At 52.0% G+C, this 19,816-nt stretch overlaps 1 protein-coding gene across 1 annotated transcript in view; it reads left to right on the forward strand.

The window, feature by feature from the left end:
* The window catches only part of ADAMTS16 (ADAM metallopeptidase with thrombospondin type 1 motif 16), a 163,313-nt gene extending 144,530 nt beyond the window's left edge, over window positions 1-18,783 (forward strand). Inside the window, exons 19-23 of the mRNA XM_087443099.1 lie at window positions 3,699-3,900; window positions 4,076-4,270; window positions 6,591-6,815; window positions 16,526-16,673; window positions 17,461-18,783. Coding sequence (XP_087299225.1) covers window positions 3,699-3,900; window positions 4,076-4,270; window positions 6,591-6,815; window positions 16,526-16,673; window positions 17,461-17,576 — 886 coding nt within the window. The 3' untranslated portion in view covers window positions 17,577-18,783. The remainder of the gene's footprint in view (window positions 1-3,698; window positions 3,901-4,075; window positions 4,271-6,590; window positions 6,816-16,525; window positions 16,674-17,460) is intronic.
* The last annotated feature ends 1,033 nt before the right edge of the window (window positions 18,784-19,816 follow it).

The following is a 19,816-nucleotide window of genomic DNA, read 5'->3' on the forward strand; positions in this document are numbered from 1 at the left end:
GCAGGCGCTGGTCCCCGAGAGGCAGGGGGCCTCTGAGTCTGGATGGTAGTTCCAGCACCCGGGCTGCCTGGCTGATGCTTCATGACAAGGTATCTTACTAAAGCCAAATACCCTTGTTGGAAATTTGCATTTTCAAAGGAAACATTAAACAACCAAAAACAAAACGTTATTTTTTAAATGGAGAGGGGAAAGTTATTTTATTAAGAAACAACTCAGGACTATTGGCCATTAGGGATGCTGAATATTGAATAAATGGCACCAGGGAATCCTGCCCACAGTGCTGAGTGATGGCCACCTGTCGTGCAGCACTGAGCCCTCAAGGGGAGCCCTGGGCCGGGGGAAGTACCCCGTGGCTGGGCGGCTGAGTCCTCTAGGTCCCACCTGGGAAGCCTGGCTGACTTGGGTAATACCAGCCACCTGCTTTGTTCCAACTGGTGGACGTAGGAAACACAGAGCAGAGTGGGACAATATGACCACTGCCTGGCTGCCAAACACCCCTCGCTTCTGCTCCCGGAACCTCAGACATCAGCACAGAAGCTCGCGTGGATTCTGACTCTCTCATGAGCTGAAATCAAGCATTTCCCCAGAGCTCTGCCCGTGAAACAAAACAGACACTTGGCGTTTCCAGATGCCCTGTGAACGATCTTTGTTTAGGAGGGTTTCTTAACGACATGCCATTAGGAGAGGGCAGAGAATGGATCAACCCCTGGAACAGCTTACGATGATGGAGACAGAGGACTTAACGAGGCGGTGTGAAAAGCCGGAGAGCAGCCAAGACGTCTTTGCAGCCCCAGTGTGGACACACCAATTATAATTTATAAGGCTGCAGGGTTAAGAGAGCAAATGTAAGAAATGGGAGGAAACAGAAAAACAACACAAAAGCCACCGTGAGGCTCCAAGTGCAGAATCATCACAGCCATGAGGCCAAAAACCGATGTTGCATAACAATGATGCATAATATCCATGGTATAACATGAAATAAAACACACTGATCTTGTTGACGCTGCAAAATGGAAGCATTTCCACCATCGGTATGGAACAATTCCCACAAGCCTGACATGGTTTCTTCTTATATGAATAAAACTTGGCGTTACTGTTTTTTATCATTCTCTTAGAAAATTGTTCAGGGGAAACACTTGGTATAAATTAGTTCAAGGCTTCTACAGGGTAAAACTCTCATGTGACAACTCAGCCTAAAAGTGCCAAGTAATACGACAGGGCTGCCAACAGTCCTGGGGAGGGTTCACTTCTGTTTCCTATCCACAAAGCATCATCAATTTCCCTCTCCTTCTTCCACCACCTAAATTATCCTTAGAACTTTCAGAAGAGTCCAAGCACTGGCTCTAAAAGTATTTGGGTCACGGACTCCTAGGAGAACTTGAAGAAAAGTGCTGGGCATTTTGCTTAGAGATCCTGACAGGCAGGGCACACTGAGAACTGGTATAATTTCAGGATGTTCATGGATCTCCTGGAACATGGAACCCAAGCTGTTTTGCCTTCTTTCCTTATTTAGCTATTCACATACCTTGGTCCATACCGTGAAAATTACAGACTCGGGAAATATGTTTACAAATGCTTTGCAGTGTAAGAAAAATGCTTGTTTTAGACATTGAATTTTTAAATGCCAAATTTAAAAGTTGCATATACTGCCTGCCCTCAACCACGTTAAAAAAAAATATTTACACACACACACACACACACACACACACAGAAAGCACCAGAAGCAAATGTGATGTGAGAAACCCATTACTGTGGTTATCTCTGGGTAGTCTCTGTCTTCTCTTCAGGTCTCTCTGTGTAACTCGGGTTCCCACACCTCAGTCCTCACAAAGCCTCTCCCGTGGTACGGGGCGTTTCGAGAGGCATCTCATGACCTCTTGACCAAGCCTTCTGGCTGCTGCTTTGGTGCCCCGCCTGGGTGTGACTATCAGGGTGCAGTGTGGGGGAAGGGGATGGACCTCACGAAGCCAGAGGATGAACCAGGGCATCTTCACAGATCCTGAGTTTTACCTCAACATTCAGGAGAAAATCATTGTTCTGTTAACTCCTACTCCAAAATGCTGTGGAACAGAAGACAGAACGTTCCTCTCTGGGCCCCCAGAGCCCTCTTCGAAGACTTGGCTGGGGGCAGAGCCTCACGGGCAGCTCCCCTGGCTTCGCTGTCCCTGAATGACCCCCAACACGACCCACACTGCATACTGGGAACTCGGCGAGGGGGAGGCATTGCTGGCGATCGTGCTCCTCCCTGCAGGAAGGTTGGGCTGTGCTGTCTGAAGGAAGAAGATCGTGGCTTCTCCTTTCCCTTCAGTGCTGTTTTTCCACAACCACTAAGGTGGAGCCCCCTGGGCCCCAAAGCTTTCCACAGAATTTTCAGTTTTTACTTAAGTGCCCTGAACAGGAAAACGAATATGAGTGAAAGCCATCAAGTCTTCTTAGAGTCCAAGGGCTGTCTCCTGGAGGGAGCCAAGGCCTTCCAGCCCAGTGAGTTCTCATTACTGGACCACATTTCACCTCCTGGACCTCTCTGTCCTCACATGCCCCCCCAAGTGTGTGCCTTACGCTCTCCTGAAGGTGGACTTGTACAAGCCAGCTGACAGCCTTGTAGACATACCCAGGCTTATCTGAGACCAAACAGTGGTGCCATTGGGCCGAGCCCAGACCCAACTCCATCCAGCCTCCATCATCTGCCAACATACACATCGACAAGGAATACTTTTATAACCAGAAAAGAAAGAAAAGTTGCTTTGAGAGATGATATTCTCAAACATCAACAGCTGCTAACAAATTGAAAGAAAAATGAGCAGATGTTGTTAGCCTCCTACTGGCAGTTATCGCTTTTGAAGCCATCACGCAAAAAAAATTTTTTGACTGACTGAATCTGATAAAGCTTCTAGATCTAACTACTAAATTATAGGAAGGACAGAGGAACGTGTTAAGTGATACCACAGAGATGTCATTTGCAAAATCCTGTAATCGGCCAAAAGAAATCTGTGGAGACTCAGTAAGGTGAGTAATCCTTCTGTAATAAATACATTGAATAGAAAAATAAATGAGATTAAGAAAGAACCTATAGATTAAAAGGGAAGAAAGACACGTCAACCAATTGCAAAGTGTGGCCTTTATTTGGATTCTGAGTCAAACAAGCAGATTAAATTATAACATTTATGACACAATTGGGAATGGAACACTGAATATTTAACAATATTAAGGGATTATAGTTAATTTTTTAGACGGCATAATGGTATTGTGGCTATGTTAGAAAAACAAAGACCCCTTATCTTTTAGAGATCTATATTGAAATATTTACACATCTGGAATTTGCTTCAATATGCTGTAGGGGTTGGGGGCATAAGTTGATAATCTTTGAAGTTGAGCAGAGCAGATGGGGACACAGAGGCCTTTGTTTTTGTATTTTGAAATTTTCCATTTAAAAATAAAGTTAAAGGGAAAACAGACACGTTGTGAATACAGATGAACCTGAAAACTGGGAGAGGGGGAAGAATGACCATCAGGAATGCTGCTAATCAAGGAAGTGAAAGCAACCTGGCCAGGGAGACCCCTCTCTGGTGACTAAATATAATTACAAGCAGGTAGACTGCAGACGGGAAATGATGGGGCCGATGCCCCGACAGACATGCCCCTCCTCTCCTGGAGAGGTGGCCCTGTCCCTCACCGCAGGTCTCTCTGTCCCCTCCCAGTTGGTCCGTGGGGAACTGGAGCGCCTGCAGCCGGACGTGCGGTGGGGGAACCCAGAGCCGGCCCGTGCAGTGCACACGGCGGGCACACTACAAGTCAGAGCGCGTCCCGGCCAGCCTGTGTCCACAGCCTGTGCCCTCCAGCCGACAGGCCTGCCACGCTCAGAGCTGCCCGCCCGCTTGGAGCACCGGGCCCTGGGCAGAGGTAACTGGGGCGGGGTTGACATGGGGGGGGGCGGCAGCTGGGCCCCTCCTGTGGAATGCAGAGCTGGATCCTCACTGGGCCTCACAGGCCAGTGGCCTGGGACCCACCCCACCCCCACCCCAGCAGGGTCCAGTTCATTCCTTGCTGGGAGCTGGCGCTTGCTCTTTCTGCCCAGTGCTCGCGAACCTGCGGGAAGGGATGGAGGAAGAGGTCCGTGGCTTGTAAGAGCACCAACCCCTCCGCCAGGGCACAGCTGCTGCCCGACGCCGTGTGTACCTCGGAGCCCAAGCCCAGGACTCACGAAGCCTGTCTGCTTAAGCGCTGCCACAAACACAAGAAGCTGCAGTGGCTTGTGTCTGCCTGGTCCCAGGTAGGTGCGCCTGGGCCGGGGGAACGGTGGACCAGCTCTCCCCCTCGGGGCTGCCTCTCCTGGCTTTGTTTCACTGCTCCCCGTTCCTATTCCTCCGAGTCTCTGGTCCCCCACCCCAGCTTCAGGCCGCCCTTCTGGGCCTCAGTCAACCTCAGGGCACCTCACTCCTTGAAGTCTCCTTTGGCTTCCGGATCGTGTCCTTCAGGCATCTCACCCAGTGGCATGCACGCGTCATCACCCAATCAGTGCTGAGCAGAGGACGAGTGGGTGAACAGGGTGCGAGTGTGAGGGTAGGAGGGCATTCATCACGCTGTCAGTGGGGTGGTGGGGACCCACCTAACTCCAGAACAGCCACAGCAATTTCCCTGGAAGTGCTGACCTGGTGTAGAGCAGGAGGAGGGTGCATTACCCTGAGAAGAGACAGGGAACTCGTTTCCTGAGACAGGTGTCCTTAGGCAGTCTCCATGTTTGGGGAATAAACTACTTATGTTGAGTTTGCTGAAATCCACGCCTTGTTCTGCTGAAGGCTGGGAAGCCACCTCAATTTGCGTTGTTCGGGGTCTGTCCTGGCCCTGCTATGCTGAGACTAACACTTGCAAACGTGAGTTTGGAGTGTTCAAGATTTTGTGCCTCGCTTTAGCCTAAGTGAAGGCCAGGACACTACGTGAGGGTGCAGACAGAGCTGCCACCTCTACCCAGCACAGCATCTCACACCAGGAAGGGGACATTGGGACGGCCCCATGCCAGCCCCCCTCCACTGGTGCAGCTGACACACAGGGGGCTGCCTGAGGGGCATGTGCGAAGCTCCTTAATCGTGGAGTGAATCAACTCAGAGATGTAGTTGTTAATAAAGCCCCAAAGGACATCAGAAAGCTAACAATCCACAGAATGCCAGCAGCAACCCACCGAGCTGGCCCTGTCTGAACGGGGTGTTGCGAGACCCCCTCCGTAATCCCAGAGCTGGACCCTGCTTGTCCGCAGCAACCGTGGGGAGAGAGCCCTGAGCTCCCCAATCTTGAGCTCCTCAGGGGCAGACCTGGGGTCTCGTCCCCCCCATACCTCGAATGATGCCAGTTCAGGATGGCGGAATGAATCAGTCAGTAAAGGGACGGCTATGCCGAGCAGGGCATTTCACCCCACTGACAACCGTTTCAGTTTGCCACTGAAAAATAAAAACATGGCCGCTCGATGAAGTAAGCCTGCCATCGCTACGGAAGAACTCACTTGGGACACAGGAATGTCAGCGTCTGGTCGGACAAGTCGCACTGTCACTAGAAAAGACCTTTCTTTCTGTGCGTATCCCCAATAGTCGAGTCCATAGGAAGGAAGTAACCAGGGCTGTATAATCTGTGGGTGGTATCCAGGTGGAGAGTCCTCACTTTGAATATTTAACACATACGCACACACACACGCACACACACACCCCAGAGCTATTCTCTTAGGCACAGCCCCAGCAGGCACTCGAGAGGGGTCTTCCAGCTCGGTCTCCACCTTGGCATCAGGCCCACCCGGAGCACACCTGTGACCCTAAGCACGTGAGTGCGAGGCCAGACCCCGGCAGGTGCCGCCACCTGGCTCCCGGCTTATATAACCCGCAGACTCTTCAGCCCAGATAGAATCGCCCATCGGGCTCAGCATCACCCACACTCCCCAGTCCAAGGCAGCGACCTCTCTCCCGAGACCCCGGAGCCCAGCCCCGTGGTACAACAGTGCGCCTTGCCCTGCTGTGTCCTTCCTGCTCCACAGGTGGCGGCGGCCTCTGCCTGGCCCGCTGGCTTGCCCAGGGGCCCACTGCACAGTGGTGACAGCTCTGGCTTAGAGCATGCCTCGGTGGGGAACAGATGGGTTTGCTCTCCCATGCGTCTTGCTCTCTTCACCGGCGACACTCGGCTTTCTGGGCTGGCTTTGTGACCCGTGGGTGTCTTCTGCCCATCCCTGCTTTAGGGCCAGCAGCGTCTGGAGTTGGGTGGTGTTAATCTCTGGAGATGTCGGGTTGACCTCACGTCCTTGTGTATTAGATTTCAGTGCATTCTGATGTCAGTTACAGCCCAACATTTTAATTTCCCAGTGAAATGACAGCTTTATAATTACTCCGGTTTCATGGCCTCTGTGACCTCAAGATCCTCCTTTTTTTATGACAGATACTGTAACGCCTTTTTAAAATGCTGAGGTCCCATAAATTTCACTGAATGTTTTCACTTATATCAATGTCCAAGCTGATATCATCCGGACACATTTCAACTCAATGATTTTGTAAAAGAGACAATTACCACAGAAGAAATATTTTTCACACACGTCTTTTGTTTTCTTTTATTTTTAGTGCTCTGCTACATGTGAAGGAGGAACACAGAAGAGATTCTTAAAATGTGTTGAGAAGTACATTTCTGGGAAGTACCGCGAGCTGGCCTCGAAGAAGTGCCTGCACTTGCCGCAGCCCGGCCTGGAGCTGGAGCGCGCCTGCGCCCTGTTTCCGTGCCCCAAGCCCCCGGTGCACGCAGCCGCGGGCCCCCCGCGGCCCGGCTGGTTCGCCTCGCCCTGGTCGCAGGTAGGGGCTCCAGGTTCCCGAAGAGTGGGCGGGCAGTGCCCCTGCTCCGGCGTTGGCGGCGCGCTAGGGTGGGCAAGTTTCTGCGACGGTGCGTCCCCAACACCACCGAGCCGGTTCCTGACCCTTCTCTCCAGAGTGCGCGCGCACGCCCGCGTTCCTGGGGGCGGGTGTGGCTTTCCCAGGGTGATCACCAAAGATACTGAATCCTCAGGGCACGTGTGCTTTGTTCTAAGTCGTCACCCAATTAAGTGTAGGAAAATGTAGTGGGTTTGGTAAAAGCTGGGCGGAATTCCCCAGAGGCGAGTGTGAATGGGGATGAAGTACGAGATCAGGAATAAGTAGGTGGTTGTGAGATTATACTAAATTAGCCGCGAAACTGCGCAAATGAGAACGGGGGTGGAGCCCCGGAAAATGATCATGTCCTGCCTGGGCCCTCGGACAGCCAGCCCAGGCCGAGTGAAGTCTGCGGGGTTTGTCTGGGGCCTCCGTGTCCCCCACCCCCTCCTCCTTCCACACTTCCTTGACTCTGAGGAAGACTTCTGCTCTTTCTGTAGTTAACCGCCCTCCTTCCTCCCTGGTCCAGGTCTGGGCTCCGCACACTGCGCCCCGCTCCCCTCTCTACGCGTGGTTCTGCCCCTCTGCCCTGTGTCTCGGATCCCTCCCTGTCCGGGGTCCACGCCCCCACTCCTCCTGCTCCTGCTGGTATTTCTGCTCGCAGTCGGAGTATACCCAGGCCTGGGGGCTGCGAGGGGCTGACCTGTCCTAAGCTATCTCCCACTGGCCAAACTCTGAGCGCCCACACTGCTTGCGTCTGCCCAGGAGGGGGCGCTTTGCCTCGATCCGCCTGGGGCGGATCCTGCCACCTCAGCCTGGCCCCTGGGGTGCCCTGCTCTGTCCCAGCCCTGCTCTGGGCAGCACAACAAATACCAGGTTAGAGCCCCTTGTCATCACGGGCACACTGCGGAATGGTGGTTTTTAGGAAGCAAATGGAAATGATGGTTCCCCCCTTATAAAACACCTCGGTCCTGGCCGGGTCTTCATAACCGCCTCAAGTGACATTTGCTCCAACATGCCCATGGTGAAGTCCTAAGTTTATCAGATGCACAGGGGCATCTCCCCACCAAGAAGCCCCCGTCACAAAGGATCTTCTCAGGGCCCACAGGGGGGCCTTCATTGATTCTAGCAGTTGATCCCAAGGACCCCTGAGTTGATGTCTGTCCTCTGTCACTTTCAAAGGAACATTCCTGCCTTTGTCTCTCTTCAGAAATATTTCCCAAAAGGTCTTCTCAGTGCCTGGTGCTGTAGGAGTGACCCAGTCAGCAGCATATGGCCCGGCCTCCCCTGCCCACGAAGTCGGCCCCACCTGGAGAGTGACCGAGTGTCGTATCTGCCTATTTACCCACTCACTCACTCTTCGTGCCAAGCCTTTCCCGGGAGCCTGCACTGCTGGGGGCTGCTCTGAGCTCTCAGCATAACTGTCCCTCCCACAGAGAGTGGGGGCGCCCTCGCGGGAGCATGCCCACACCCCCAAGCTTCCGAAGGGGAGCCCCAGAGTCCTGTGCCAAAAGGAGGCAGGGACAGAATACAGACCCCAGAGTGGAGACGCCTCCTGCCCTGGATCTTGTGCTGTTTGTCCTTCAGTCTGGTGAGGAGTCAGAGGTCATGGCTGCCCACCTGGACATGAGCTGCTTGAAAGCAGATATGGTTACAAAATAACCATTGGGACTGAGGTTCACCCAGAGATTGCTTTGTGGCAAGCACTATGCTAAGTGTTTTACATGTGTATTCTGTATATTTGCCTATGTGTGTGGATACATAGTACATATATACATATTATATATATGTAGCCCCCAGTGCCTACCAGGGCACCTCGTCCATATGAAGTATTCAGGCAATGTTTGCTGAATGTGTGAATTTTAAAGGAAAAACAAATTCAATGAGTGAGTCAGGGCAGCCACTTATGGTCTTTATTTAGAGGACTTTCCTCTCCCAGCACACACAGTCAAAGACACACTTGTCTCAGGGTTTTGTTTTCATCGTCTATCAATACTGTGTGCTCTGTTGAGAGACCCATGTGTAAGGACATCATCCTGAATAAACAAAGGCAATCCTCACTCACCAGCCACACGCCTTCTCCCTGCTTGCCCGGGGCTGAACTGGAAACTCACACACCCATCTAGTGTGGCTGGCATGCCGCAGGCTAGAGCGTGTGTTTCTGGTCACCATCGAGGATCTCCCCAAGTCTGTGTTCCTGATCAGATGAGGGAGGAGAGCCCCCTCACAAGAGGGTGGGGGGAATGCGGCCTGACAGGCTCATAAATAGTCGTCCACGGTTCACTTCCCGGTCAGGCTGCTGGGTCCCTTCCCTCACAGAAACAAGTAACTGAGTTTGATTGGGTAAGTTTTATTAAGGATTTGAAGAATTCCTGGTATTGACTGCCAGCTGGGCAGGCTGCTAAATGGGCAAGGTGTCCCTTGTCTGCACCACCTGTCCTGGAATGGACATCGATGTCCAGTGCTGGAAATCAGGGCCCATGGGGTCAGGTGCTTGCTGAGCGCACCAGCCAGGGTGGAGGCACAAGAAGTGACCAGGGACTTATGACCCAGTGAAAACACACGCACTTAGCCAGACTGGACCGTTGGCCCCCGACTTTGACCAGCTCTCCCACAACCTGAGTCCCCTCCGGTGTTTTCTCATCCTCCAGACATGAGCCTGTTTCCACCCGGGAGACCCCATCCATGCTTTACAGTCCACCTTTAATCCCTCCTGGCACAAAAGCCCTTCCCAGAGCCCCCTCCAGCCTGCCGCTGCACATCTCTCCTCTCAGGAGGCCCACCTCACCATGTCATCCACGGTGTCCTGTGTTGAACAGTGTCCCTAAAACTCATGTCCACCCAGAACCTCAAAATGTGACCTTATTCGGAAATAGGGCCTTTGTAGACCTAATTAGTTAAGATGAGGTCATCCTGGATTAGAGCGGACCCTAAACCCTTACAAGACCGTGTGAAGACACACAGACTCAGACGGGGGAGAGGCCATTAGATGACAGAGGCAGAGGTGGAGCGATGCAGCTACAAGCCAAGAACGCCAGGGATTGCCGGCAGCCGCCAGACTCTGGAAGAGACATGAGCAGATGCTCCCTCCGAACCTCCAGAAGGAGCCTGGTCTGCTGATATCTTGACTTCAGACTCCTAGCTCCTGAACTGTGAGAGCTGCTTCCGTTATTTTAAGTCACCCAGCTTGTGGTCATTTGTTACGGCAGCTCCAGGCAACTATTATGGTGGTGGTTTGTGTCCTTGTCCCACTGTGTTTCTTCCCGACCCCCCAGAGAATGAGGTCCCAGTGGGCAAGGGCAGGCGAACGATAGGAGTTGAATCTGACAATACTGTAGTGCCTGCCACCACTGGGCCTTCTCTAGCCGGAGAAATGTGGGGCTCGGAGGGGAGACCTCAAGGCTCTGTGCATCGTGGTCCCCTGATGCCAGGAAGGGCTGAGAGGTGACAGGCTTGCGGGCTCGTTCACTCCTCACTCTCCTGATTCCCCACCGAGCAGGTAACCCCAGCTCTGCATCCACGCTCCCTCAGGGGTGCCTACCACCAGCACTTATAATTAGCAGTCCCCTCCTGAAAACCCAGCCTTGACTAGGGAACTGGAATGCACAAATTCAACAGAGCAAAAATGGCACACAATTATTTTTATCTAAGCCCAAAGGAAACAGACAGAAATATTTATCAGAACCAACTTAATCCATCATGGAGTCTTTTTTCAATATTAGCTAAAATTTTATTAGAATAAAACTAGTTCAAAATCCCCTTTAACTGACGCCACCACTTCTTTCTGTTGGATCTTTGTCTGTGTCCATGTGAGCCCGGGGCTGGCTATTTATCAGTAAACTTCTTACAAAACCGTGACAGCCCCCGCCATACCTCTGGTGCCTCTGCAAGAGTTCCCGGCTCCAGTGTCTGAGTTCTGCAGAAGGGAACCGTTCCCTCAGTCCTTGGTGGAAGAGAGACCCTCCACCAACGCTACACGCCGCCCCCAGTGTTCCAGCTCCACTTACGGTTCTGTGTATCTTCAAACCCAATGTAGCTTTGTCATTTAGAAATGTATGAACCCCTCCCCAAAAGTATTCAAATTAAAAATAGTTCAGATTATTGGAGCAGGCTGGCTGAGCTTGAGCTAGATATCGCTTTCCCATTTCCTATTTTAAATAGACCAGAAGTATCATTAGCTACACCCTTTTCCCAGGCGACCCCTTGTAACTTTCTTCTGCGCACACAGTCTTCCCAGCAAGATGGAGCCAGGGATGAGCTAGGAAGCTGAGTCGAGGTGTTTCTTGGGCAGACACTTTGCTTTCTCTGTCCTTTGAGAAGTGTGGGTCAGAGACAAATAGAGGTGGTTTCCTGAGACCATTGCCCCTCTGTCAATTGGGAAGCTGAATCCATTCCCCACCCTCTGCTGCCAGGCCAGTGTTCACCCCACTCTGCTCAATTCAGAGACTTCAGGCAAATTTAGAAAGAGAAAAACAAGGTTTATCATTATTGAATTTAAACCAAAACCTAGAACCTAAAATACATCTTTCATAGCTTTCACCAGTCTGAAATATTCAATCTGTTTGTCTAATAAGTCATTTTTATCATAGGCCGCCTGATGGTTTTATCCAGTGTGATTCATCTTTTATGTTCTGAGACTGTAACTTTTTGGGAGTAATAACTCAAAGGGCTATGTTTGCCATAAGCACTGGTACCCAAGACTCTGTGACCTCGAACTGTGGGAAATTGTCGGGCTGTAATGAATGGCCGGTGCCTGGCTGAACTTCGCCCCCAGACAGGTTTATTCTTGTAGCAGTTGAAAGGTCGTGGTTTCTATTATTTGATCTGCAGGGTTTCTGTTGGTTTAAATGGCTTTGCTTGTCATCACACTGAATGTCGTGTCACCTGGTAGGACCGACTTAAATCATTTGGTTCGTTTGAGCTTAATGACGGGTGGTTCACATTCTAATCTGGTCTGGAAATGGCTTCAATGTGAACACCTGTTGGACTGTCTGTCTGATTCTATGTGAGAGATGGGGGTATATCCTCAGTGCTGGAGTGTTTGGCCCTGGCTCGTTCCAGGGCTCTTCACCAGGACTGTGCACAGATTGACCTGGAAACCCATGGCTCTGAGGGGCAAGGAACTGCGTCACAGACAGTCAGTATGGTTTTCTACCATGGCAGTTATGACTACAGTTGTATCCAACTTGTATCAAATGCACACACACGGGCAGGCCATGCACACACATATACACAAGCATGTATACACACACCCGGGCACACACACAAAGGCATGCACACACATAGGCATATACACACAGACACACGTGGGCACACACACACAGGTATGTGCACAGACGGGCATGCACACACTCAGAGACACACATGGGCACACAAAAAATGGGTAGAGACTTCAGCAGGCTTGGACTGGGTGAATGTGTTCGGTCCATCACAGGATGCTGCCCTGCACACATAGCCAGTTGCCCACCGCTAATAATTCACTGCTGAATCTGCTCTCATCGTCGTGCAGTCATGGGTGGTGCACAGGAAAACAAGGACCATCTTGCTGACACTGATGGATGAGGTCACAGTACTTGCCGCCTGAGTTGGAGGAGTTTGTAACTAATTGAATTTGTACAAAAATTCACAGCCCCATTTATTTTAGAGCAGAAGTTGTCATAATAAGGCTACTGAGGTTTGTGCTACCCATGCTGAACCGGGTAGACATCTGGTCTCTGGGAAGAGCTACTCTGGGCAGAAGATCCAGACTTGGAGAGACAGGATGCACCCACTGAGGTCTAAGAAACAGGAAAGGAGAGGTTCTGCAGCATTTCAATGTTCTGGAAAATTTGTGCTCAGTAGATGTCTTCAGTTATAATCCCTGAAAGTCTGGGGCTCATGCAGCCTGCTCTTTCAGAGTGTGCAAGTCAGCACGGTGGTCTCCCAGGTGAGGAAGGGGGTGCTGTTGCCCTTGAGAAGGTCAATTAATCCTAGAATGGCAAAAGGATCCTACTTGCTGACCTCGGAGGCCGTCCCTTGGATCCTGCTTGACTCTTTTCCACATCCAGTGCCCCAGTTGGACAGTCTTGGAAAGAGGCCCTGGCTCACCTTGAATGGCCCCAGCCCTGGGTAAAGGAGGCAGGCTTGAGTTGAACAGCCAGAGGCAGAGTGAGGGGTTTTCTAAGGCACCCGAAGGTCCTGGCAGCAGTGGAGAGGCCAGTACAAGGATGTCTCTCCAGAGCACGGTGATGTTCCTGTGCACGTTCTGCACCCACCCGCAAGGGGCCTCATCCCCCTCCACAAACAGACACAGATTGACTCACCCATCCCACAGGCTTATCCTTGCCCTCCGGGAGTTTTCACACCAGTAGGAGCCACAGACCTTAAAGAAACATCCACAGGAATGTAGCAGAAACAGCTGTGACAGCACTACGAGGGGTCTAACGCAAGAGGAGGGTTCCTTTAGAGTAGGGACCCATGGAGGTCCTCTCCAAGGCTGTAATGGGACTTTTAAACTGAGGCCCTGAAAGGTGAGCAGAAGTAAGCAAGGTGGGGGCGGGGTGAGCGGGAGCAGTCCACGTGACTGCAGGATGACAGTGACCACCAAGGCCACACATGGGAAAAGTTGCTGTCCCTTTCCAAGAGGACTCGCATGTTTGCAGTCGTGCCAGACATTGGCTCTATGCACCACTTTTGTCGTATTTAGATGTAACTGAAGTCAGTTCCGAAAAGAAAAGAGAAGGAAAAGTAAAGAATAAAGGGCATTTGCCGGTGCAATTCTGATCGTCTAGAGCAGTGGTTCTGCAGGTGTGCCCTGACCTCTGCACCAGCAGCAGCGTGGTTAGAAATGCAGGTTCCCAGGTTCCAGCCCGGACCTGATGAAGCCCGGGGTTTGGGGTGGGTTCCAGCAACCTGTTTTCACAAGTCTGCAGGTGATCCGAAGGCACTGCTCTGGAGGTGGAGCCAAGAGGAAGGGGGTCTGGACAGGTGGCCACGGCAGTTGTCACTGTGCACAGGTCGAGGAGCAGGTGCAGGTCACCATCACCAGGCAGCACACTGGCCTCCTCTGTCCTGCCATCAGTAGGAGGAGTGGCCTCAGATGCTCAGGTTAAACGCCAGCAAGCTGAGGGAGACGCCACCGAGTATCACTTTTCCCAAAGGCAGTGGGTCGTGTGACTTGCCCACCACACCCGCGGGCCTCCTGGTCTCCCACACGCTCCATCCCCTTGGTCTCCACCCAGGAATCTGCACAGTTGTCAAGGGATCCAGGTGATTCTTAGCATCAGTCTGTTTGTGAATCGCAGATCCACCGGAAAATCTGGAAAGTGAATTCTCAACACCCCTGCCGAGTTTCAAGTCATTATGTTTGTGATATTGATGAACAACTTGCATTTTTTTTTCCTTCCTGGGAAGAAAAGTGAATAAAAATTTTCAGCTTTCTTCTTTTGCTTCCATCTCCTGGTGTTTCACCAGCTTTATCAATGAAACATCTTAATTCTTTCAGTTTAAATGAAGAGATGCAAATTTTGAGAAATTTGGAGGCTTTTTCGCCCAAAAATATTTTTCTCATGGGAATTTTAGAACTCTCTAGCCCAGTGCTTCTCAAACGTGGTGTGCATATGAATCAGGCAGGGATTGTGCAGATTCTGGGGCAGAGTCCGGGGGAGGCAGGGATGCTGAGTCAGCGCTGCTAACAGACTCCCAGCTGATGCCCGGGCTGCTGGTCCAGGACTGCAGTTTGAGCAGGGACGTTCTGTGAGTACCCTGAGGAAGGGGCGATTCGCTTGTGTCCACCACTCAGTATCTAGTGCCTAGATCAGTGCCTGGTACAAGGGAGGTGAGTGATTCGTATTTGTGAATAAAGGAATCAGTGACAAAGAGTCAAACCACTTATTAATTATTTTGGCACTAAGCGATGACAAATGATGGCCAGATCTCTTGATTTCTAATTGAGGCATAATATCATTAGCAAGAATGGAATTCTGCCTCAGCTGCTGCTGCTGAAAGAAATCCAGCTCCCGGGCAGGAGTCATTGTCAATACCTGTGGATGTGGATGTGACCAGTGAGAAGCTCTAATGGCTGTCCCAGCACAGCCCTCGCTCCTAAGGTTCCCAGCCCACGGTCTGAGCTGCGGGAGGGTCTGAGACGCAGAGTCAAGGTGCAAAGGCCAGATTGTGGTTCTGCCGGAATGTTCAGAAAGACGTACTAGACAATGGGAACATCTGGCTCTGTCGTGGACGAGCCTGATGATTCAGAAATCAGACATGAATCCGCCCAGAACATTATTTTTTCCCGGTGGCTGTAGTCGCATGTTGAAACTGTATTACTGGCAGCTTTTGCTGAAATTGGTTTTGAAGAGAAGGGGGTAAGCCTCACGGAAATGTTCCAGACCCACGGGCTTATCAGCTGACCCCCTGCATTTTCACCTCCGGGGCCCCAGCCATCCTTTACCTACAGAGGAATAAAGAACAACTCCTTCAGCTTATGAGTTTTCAAGACTCTTGTTTTCAACTTCTGTCATCTCAAGGAGCAGACGAAGGTGTTTTACTTGCTCCATCACCGAGTCCCTGCCCCAGGGGATTTAGAAAAGCCACTTTGCACGGCTCTAATTGCAGCAGGTCCTGAGAAGGAGGCAGGAGAGCAGCTGGCTGCTCACTTGCAGGCTGATCTTGGCTGTGGAAAACCAGCCCCGGGGCTGCTGCCTTAACTTGCTCGAATGGGGTCCGGGCACACTGTCCTGTACACTTGGGCGAGCAGCCTGAGTCATGTATGTCCCCAATTCTGCACGGCTTTATCCTCACCTTTTAAAGCAACCGTTTAGCTTACGCACCACACACTGAAACATCCAAAAGGTTATCTGATCCCACCTTCTCACAGGTGCTCCTTAATTGACTACATTCTTGACATTTTCGAACTCATACCTTGTTTGAGCACAATTTACATAATTCAGTCTAGACTTTGAGTAGCTTTGTTTTCCGGCAGATTAACTGCTGCGGGTTTGGGCTCCTCTGTGTCTCTGATTCCCCCATCTCCCGATGTCTTGCCCACAGTTCATCTCAGATGGACTCACTCATATACTCTGCGGTGTGTGCGCCCGGCCAGCTAGTGAAAGATGATCTAACCACTGTGCTGCCACTCTTTCCTTCTCTAGCTCTGCTGTGCTGTTGTGCGTTAGAGCACTGGGGGGCCTCCGTGTCAGAAAACAACACCCCTAGGGGGATGCAGATGCAGTAACAAAATGAGCCCAGGCATCCAGCTTGTGTGAACTTGGGGTCTAGAAGGGGCTTAGTTTTCTCCTGTCTCTGTGGGAGTTGGCTTGTCAAGCTTTCCCAGTCAGGAGCACCAGAAAGGGTGGCTTGATGATGGCATTCCGTGAAAGGCACTGTCTTCTTCACGCCAGACCTACAGCCCGGCAGGCCCAGGGGATGACCCCAGTATCCCCAGATATGCGCCAGTTTCCTTGTGTCCATCAGACTATCAATGACTGAAGAACATTCTAGACTTCCAGGCACTTCTCCCCTCCGTCCATACCTAGGATTGATCCAGAATCTGATCAGCCACCTGCAGTCATAGAGGGAGACCGCCTTGAGGAGTCGGGGGGGAGGGGGAAGCTTGGAAGAGGGGGTGCCCGAGGACGAGGCAGCCATGGTGACTGCCGTGCGTGTGTTTCTCGCAGTGCACGGCCAGCTGCGGGGGCGGCGTGCAGACGAGGTCTGTCCAGTGCCTGGTCGGGGGCCGGCTGGCCCGGGGCTGCTTCGTGCACCAGAAGCCCGCAGCCTCCCTGGCCTGCAACACTCACTTCTGCCCCATCACAGAGAAGAAGGGTGAGTGCCCGGAGCCCCTCGGCTTGACCCTGGCGTTTGGGGTGGGGCTGTCGAGTTTCTGCCTCGGTCCCTTAGAAGGCCTGAGGAAGAAGGGTGCCACTGGTTAGAGGGCCCTAGATTTTAGGCCTCATGTCTGCTGTGTCCGTCTTTTCATCTCCTCGTTTTCCCACGAAGTGGCCCACAGAGCACACCTCTCATTTCTCACGCCTCTCCAGAAATGACATCAGTGGTGGTGAAGTAAGTCTAGCTTTAGGAAAGCATGATTGCTTTTGTATTTCAGTGGTACTCACCATATTCAAAAAGGGCAATTTTAAAGAAAGCAGTCTTTTTTCCTCAGTTAAGCAGAAGCCCACCTTATTCATTGGGCATTCTCTAAACACCATCCCCGTGCACAGACCCTCACGTGCCTCAGGGGTTGGCAGAGACCAACGGCCTGTCTGTCGAGGCTTCTCGGAGAGAAGATGGAGCTGGAGGAGAGGGGTGGTTTGGCTCCCTCAGAGAGTCAGACAGTCGAAGTTCAGTGGACAGAGGGCCCAGGGTCTTGGGTGGGTGAGTGGTTAAGTGGGTGGGATTAGCGCAAAAGAAAATTTCAGTTTTGCGGGGACGTGCCAAGAAGGGTCTTGTGAAAACAGCATGTTCCCCGTGGCCCCCTGTTCCCTGAAGTGCCACCTGCCCTGGGCAGCTTCAAGGCAGTGACACATTCACCTCCATCTGCCAGCCAGAGTCATTAGCTGGCAGCGTTAGGGCGCTGGGCAGGCAGCCTGACATGGAGTTTGCTGGTTTCCAGATGCCTCGTGCAGAGACCGCTTCCACTGGTGCCCCCTGGTGCCCCAGCATGGGATGTGCAGCCACCAGTTCTACGGCGAGCAGTGCTGCAGGACGTGCTCCAGATCCAACCTGTGAGGCGCGTCGGGCCGCGTCCTGGGCAGAGGCAATGCCTGGTTTCAGCACAGATGAGCTGCGTGGTCTCCATCGGAGTGTGTCCAAGGAAGACCGAAGCCGGAAGAGGAAAAACTGTGTTAGGCTCTTTGACATGACTGTGTGTGTTTGTGTGTGCGTGTGTGTGCGCGTGTGCATGTGAATCGGGAGTCGGAACACGTCCCTGTGTGCACACGAAGGCGCTCTCCTGTTTGGCTGAGGCGTGGAGGCCGGCAGCAGGGCCAGCTCTGCAGGACGGGAGCGGTGCTCGCAGCACTTGTGTTTTGGCCGCATCAGGTCAGAAAGACAGGCAGAGCTGACCTTGCCCAGCGCCACATGTGCAGTGCTGTGTAAACACGAGGACAGTCCAGGAAAGGGGAACAGGAACAAAATATCGCCGCTCAGTGCGCCGCCTCCCTCCCACCTTGGAGGCCCCTTCCCGAGGTCAGGAATACCGCCTCCGTCCCACCAGGAGAAGCAGGTGGCCACAGGTGGCGGGACAGCTCCCGGGCTGTGTCCCCAGGCCTCCTCTTCCTTGCCCCCGAGACCTGAGTTTCTCTACACAGGGGCCTGGTGCAGGGACGGGGGCCGGGTGTCCTCTCTGGGGGCCTGACCTGCCCAGAGAACCTGGACTCCGTCCTGATTCTAGACTTTGCTCTGGAAACGGGAACCGTGAAATCCCGCCAAGGTGCTTCTGTTCTTTCAGACGCTCGCGCTGGAGGAGAGGATCTCGTATTGTATGTGTTATCTTTCTCAGTTATTCACAAGCGAGTGTTCCTCTTTGAACCCATTCCTCAACGCTTTTCTTTTTTAAATGACAGCATTACAGATTACACCAGAATTAGAGAATTGCCGGTTACACCTAACCCTGCCGTCCTAATGAAGGGTGGTGGTTGGTCCCAACCACTGGGATGAACATCAGCTGACATGATGACCTTAGAGCCCTGTGTTTCATTTGTGTGTGTTGTGGGTTTTTTAATTTTTTTTCCATAAATTTTGGTTGTTTTGGTAAGACCCATTCAGAAAGAAGGCCAACAGTGTCCCAGCGACAAGCTGCCCGTCGGACCCCAGCATCCCCCTTTATTGGTGCTGCTTTTAGTTCTCCTTTCCTGCCTGTAGCTCCACTCAGAATGGGTGCCTGGATATTTATATTTGCTGAAGTTTTATAATAAATTTTATATTGTACAGCGTGCTTCTGAACTGCTCATGGTTCTTCGCTTCTGAGATCCGAGGGCTGTCACAGAGACTGGGGAACTGGTCTCAAAGAGAAAGAAATGAGCTCTTGAATCTAGTGGAAAGTGCTGGCAGGGGTCTGAGGAGAAAGTGCCCCCAAATTAGGAGGCTGCAGGCAAGATGGCTGGTGACCACGGATGGTGGCGGCCAGCGTGGAGGTGGATTGTACTCTTGGGGCCACCTAGTCAGGTGACCGACTTTTTCAGCTACCACTGCAACCTGAACTGTGCAGGTGTGGCCTCCCTGGGTGGTGCCATGATTCGTTAAAAAGGCAACCCCAAACCCTGTGATCCTTGTTTTATTAGTCAGGGTTCTCTAGAGAAACAGAACCAATAGGCTGTACACACAGAGAGAAGGCGGGATTTATTAAGGAATTGGCTCACATGATTGTGGGGGTTGGCAAGTCCAAAATCTGTAGGGCAGGCAGCAGGCTGGACATTCAGATGAGAGTAGATGTTGCATCTTGAACCTGAATTTCACAGGGCAGTAGGCTGGAAACTCAGGCAAGTTTTCTATGTTGCTGTCTTGAGGCCAGATTCCTAATTGTTAGGAAAACCTGTCTTTGCTCTTGAGGCCTTCAACTGATTGGATGAGGCCCACCCACCTTATGGAGGGTAATTTGCTTTATGCAAAGTCCACTGATTTAAATGTTAAATGTTAATCACATCTATAATATACCTTGACAGCAACATCCAGTCTGGTGTTTGACCACACAACTGGACATCATAGCCAAGCCAAATTCACACTTAAAACTAACCATCACACCACTGCCCCTTGGCCTGGATTAAAGCAGTCCTAAATGGGGCCCCAAGAAAAGCTGCTGCTGCTGCTCCTGGGACTACGGTGGACCCCTGCCCCGTGGAACATCAGCTGCCAGAAGTGCAGCTCCTGGCATGGCTGCTGCAGTAGCACAGCAAGCCGGCACCACCTCAGCGAGCGCATGGCCCCCCGCCTGCGAGATAACCCCACTCCCACTCTACAGAGAGGAAGTC

The sequence above is a fragment of the Ceratotherium simum genome, chromosome 18 (genome assembly GCF_057802395.1).
Source record: "Ceratotherium simum simum isolate JZ-2026a chromosome 18, ASM5780239v1, whole genome shotgun sequence".
Taxonomy (NCBI): Eukaryota; Metazoa; Chordata; class Mammalia; order Perissodactyla; family Rhinocerotidae; genus Ceratotherium; species Ceratotherium simum.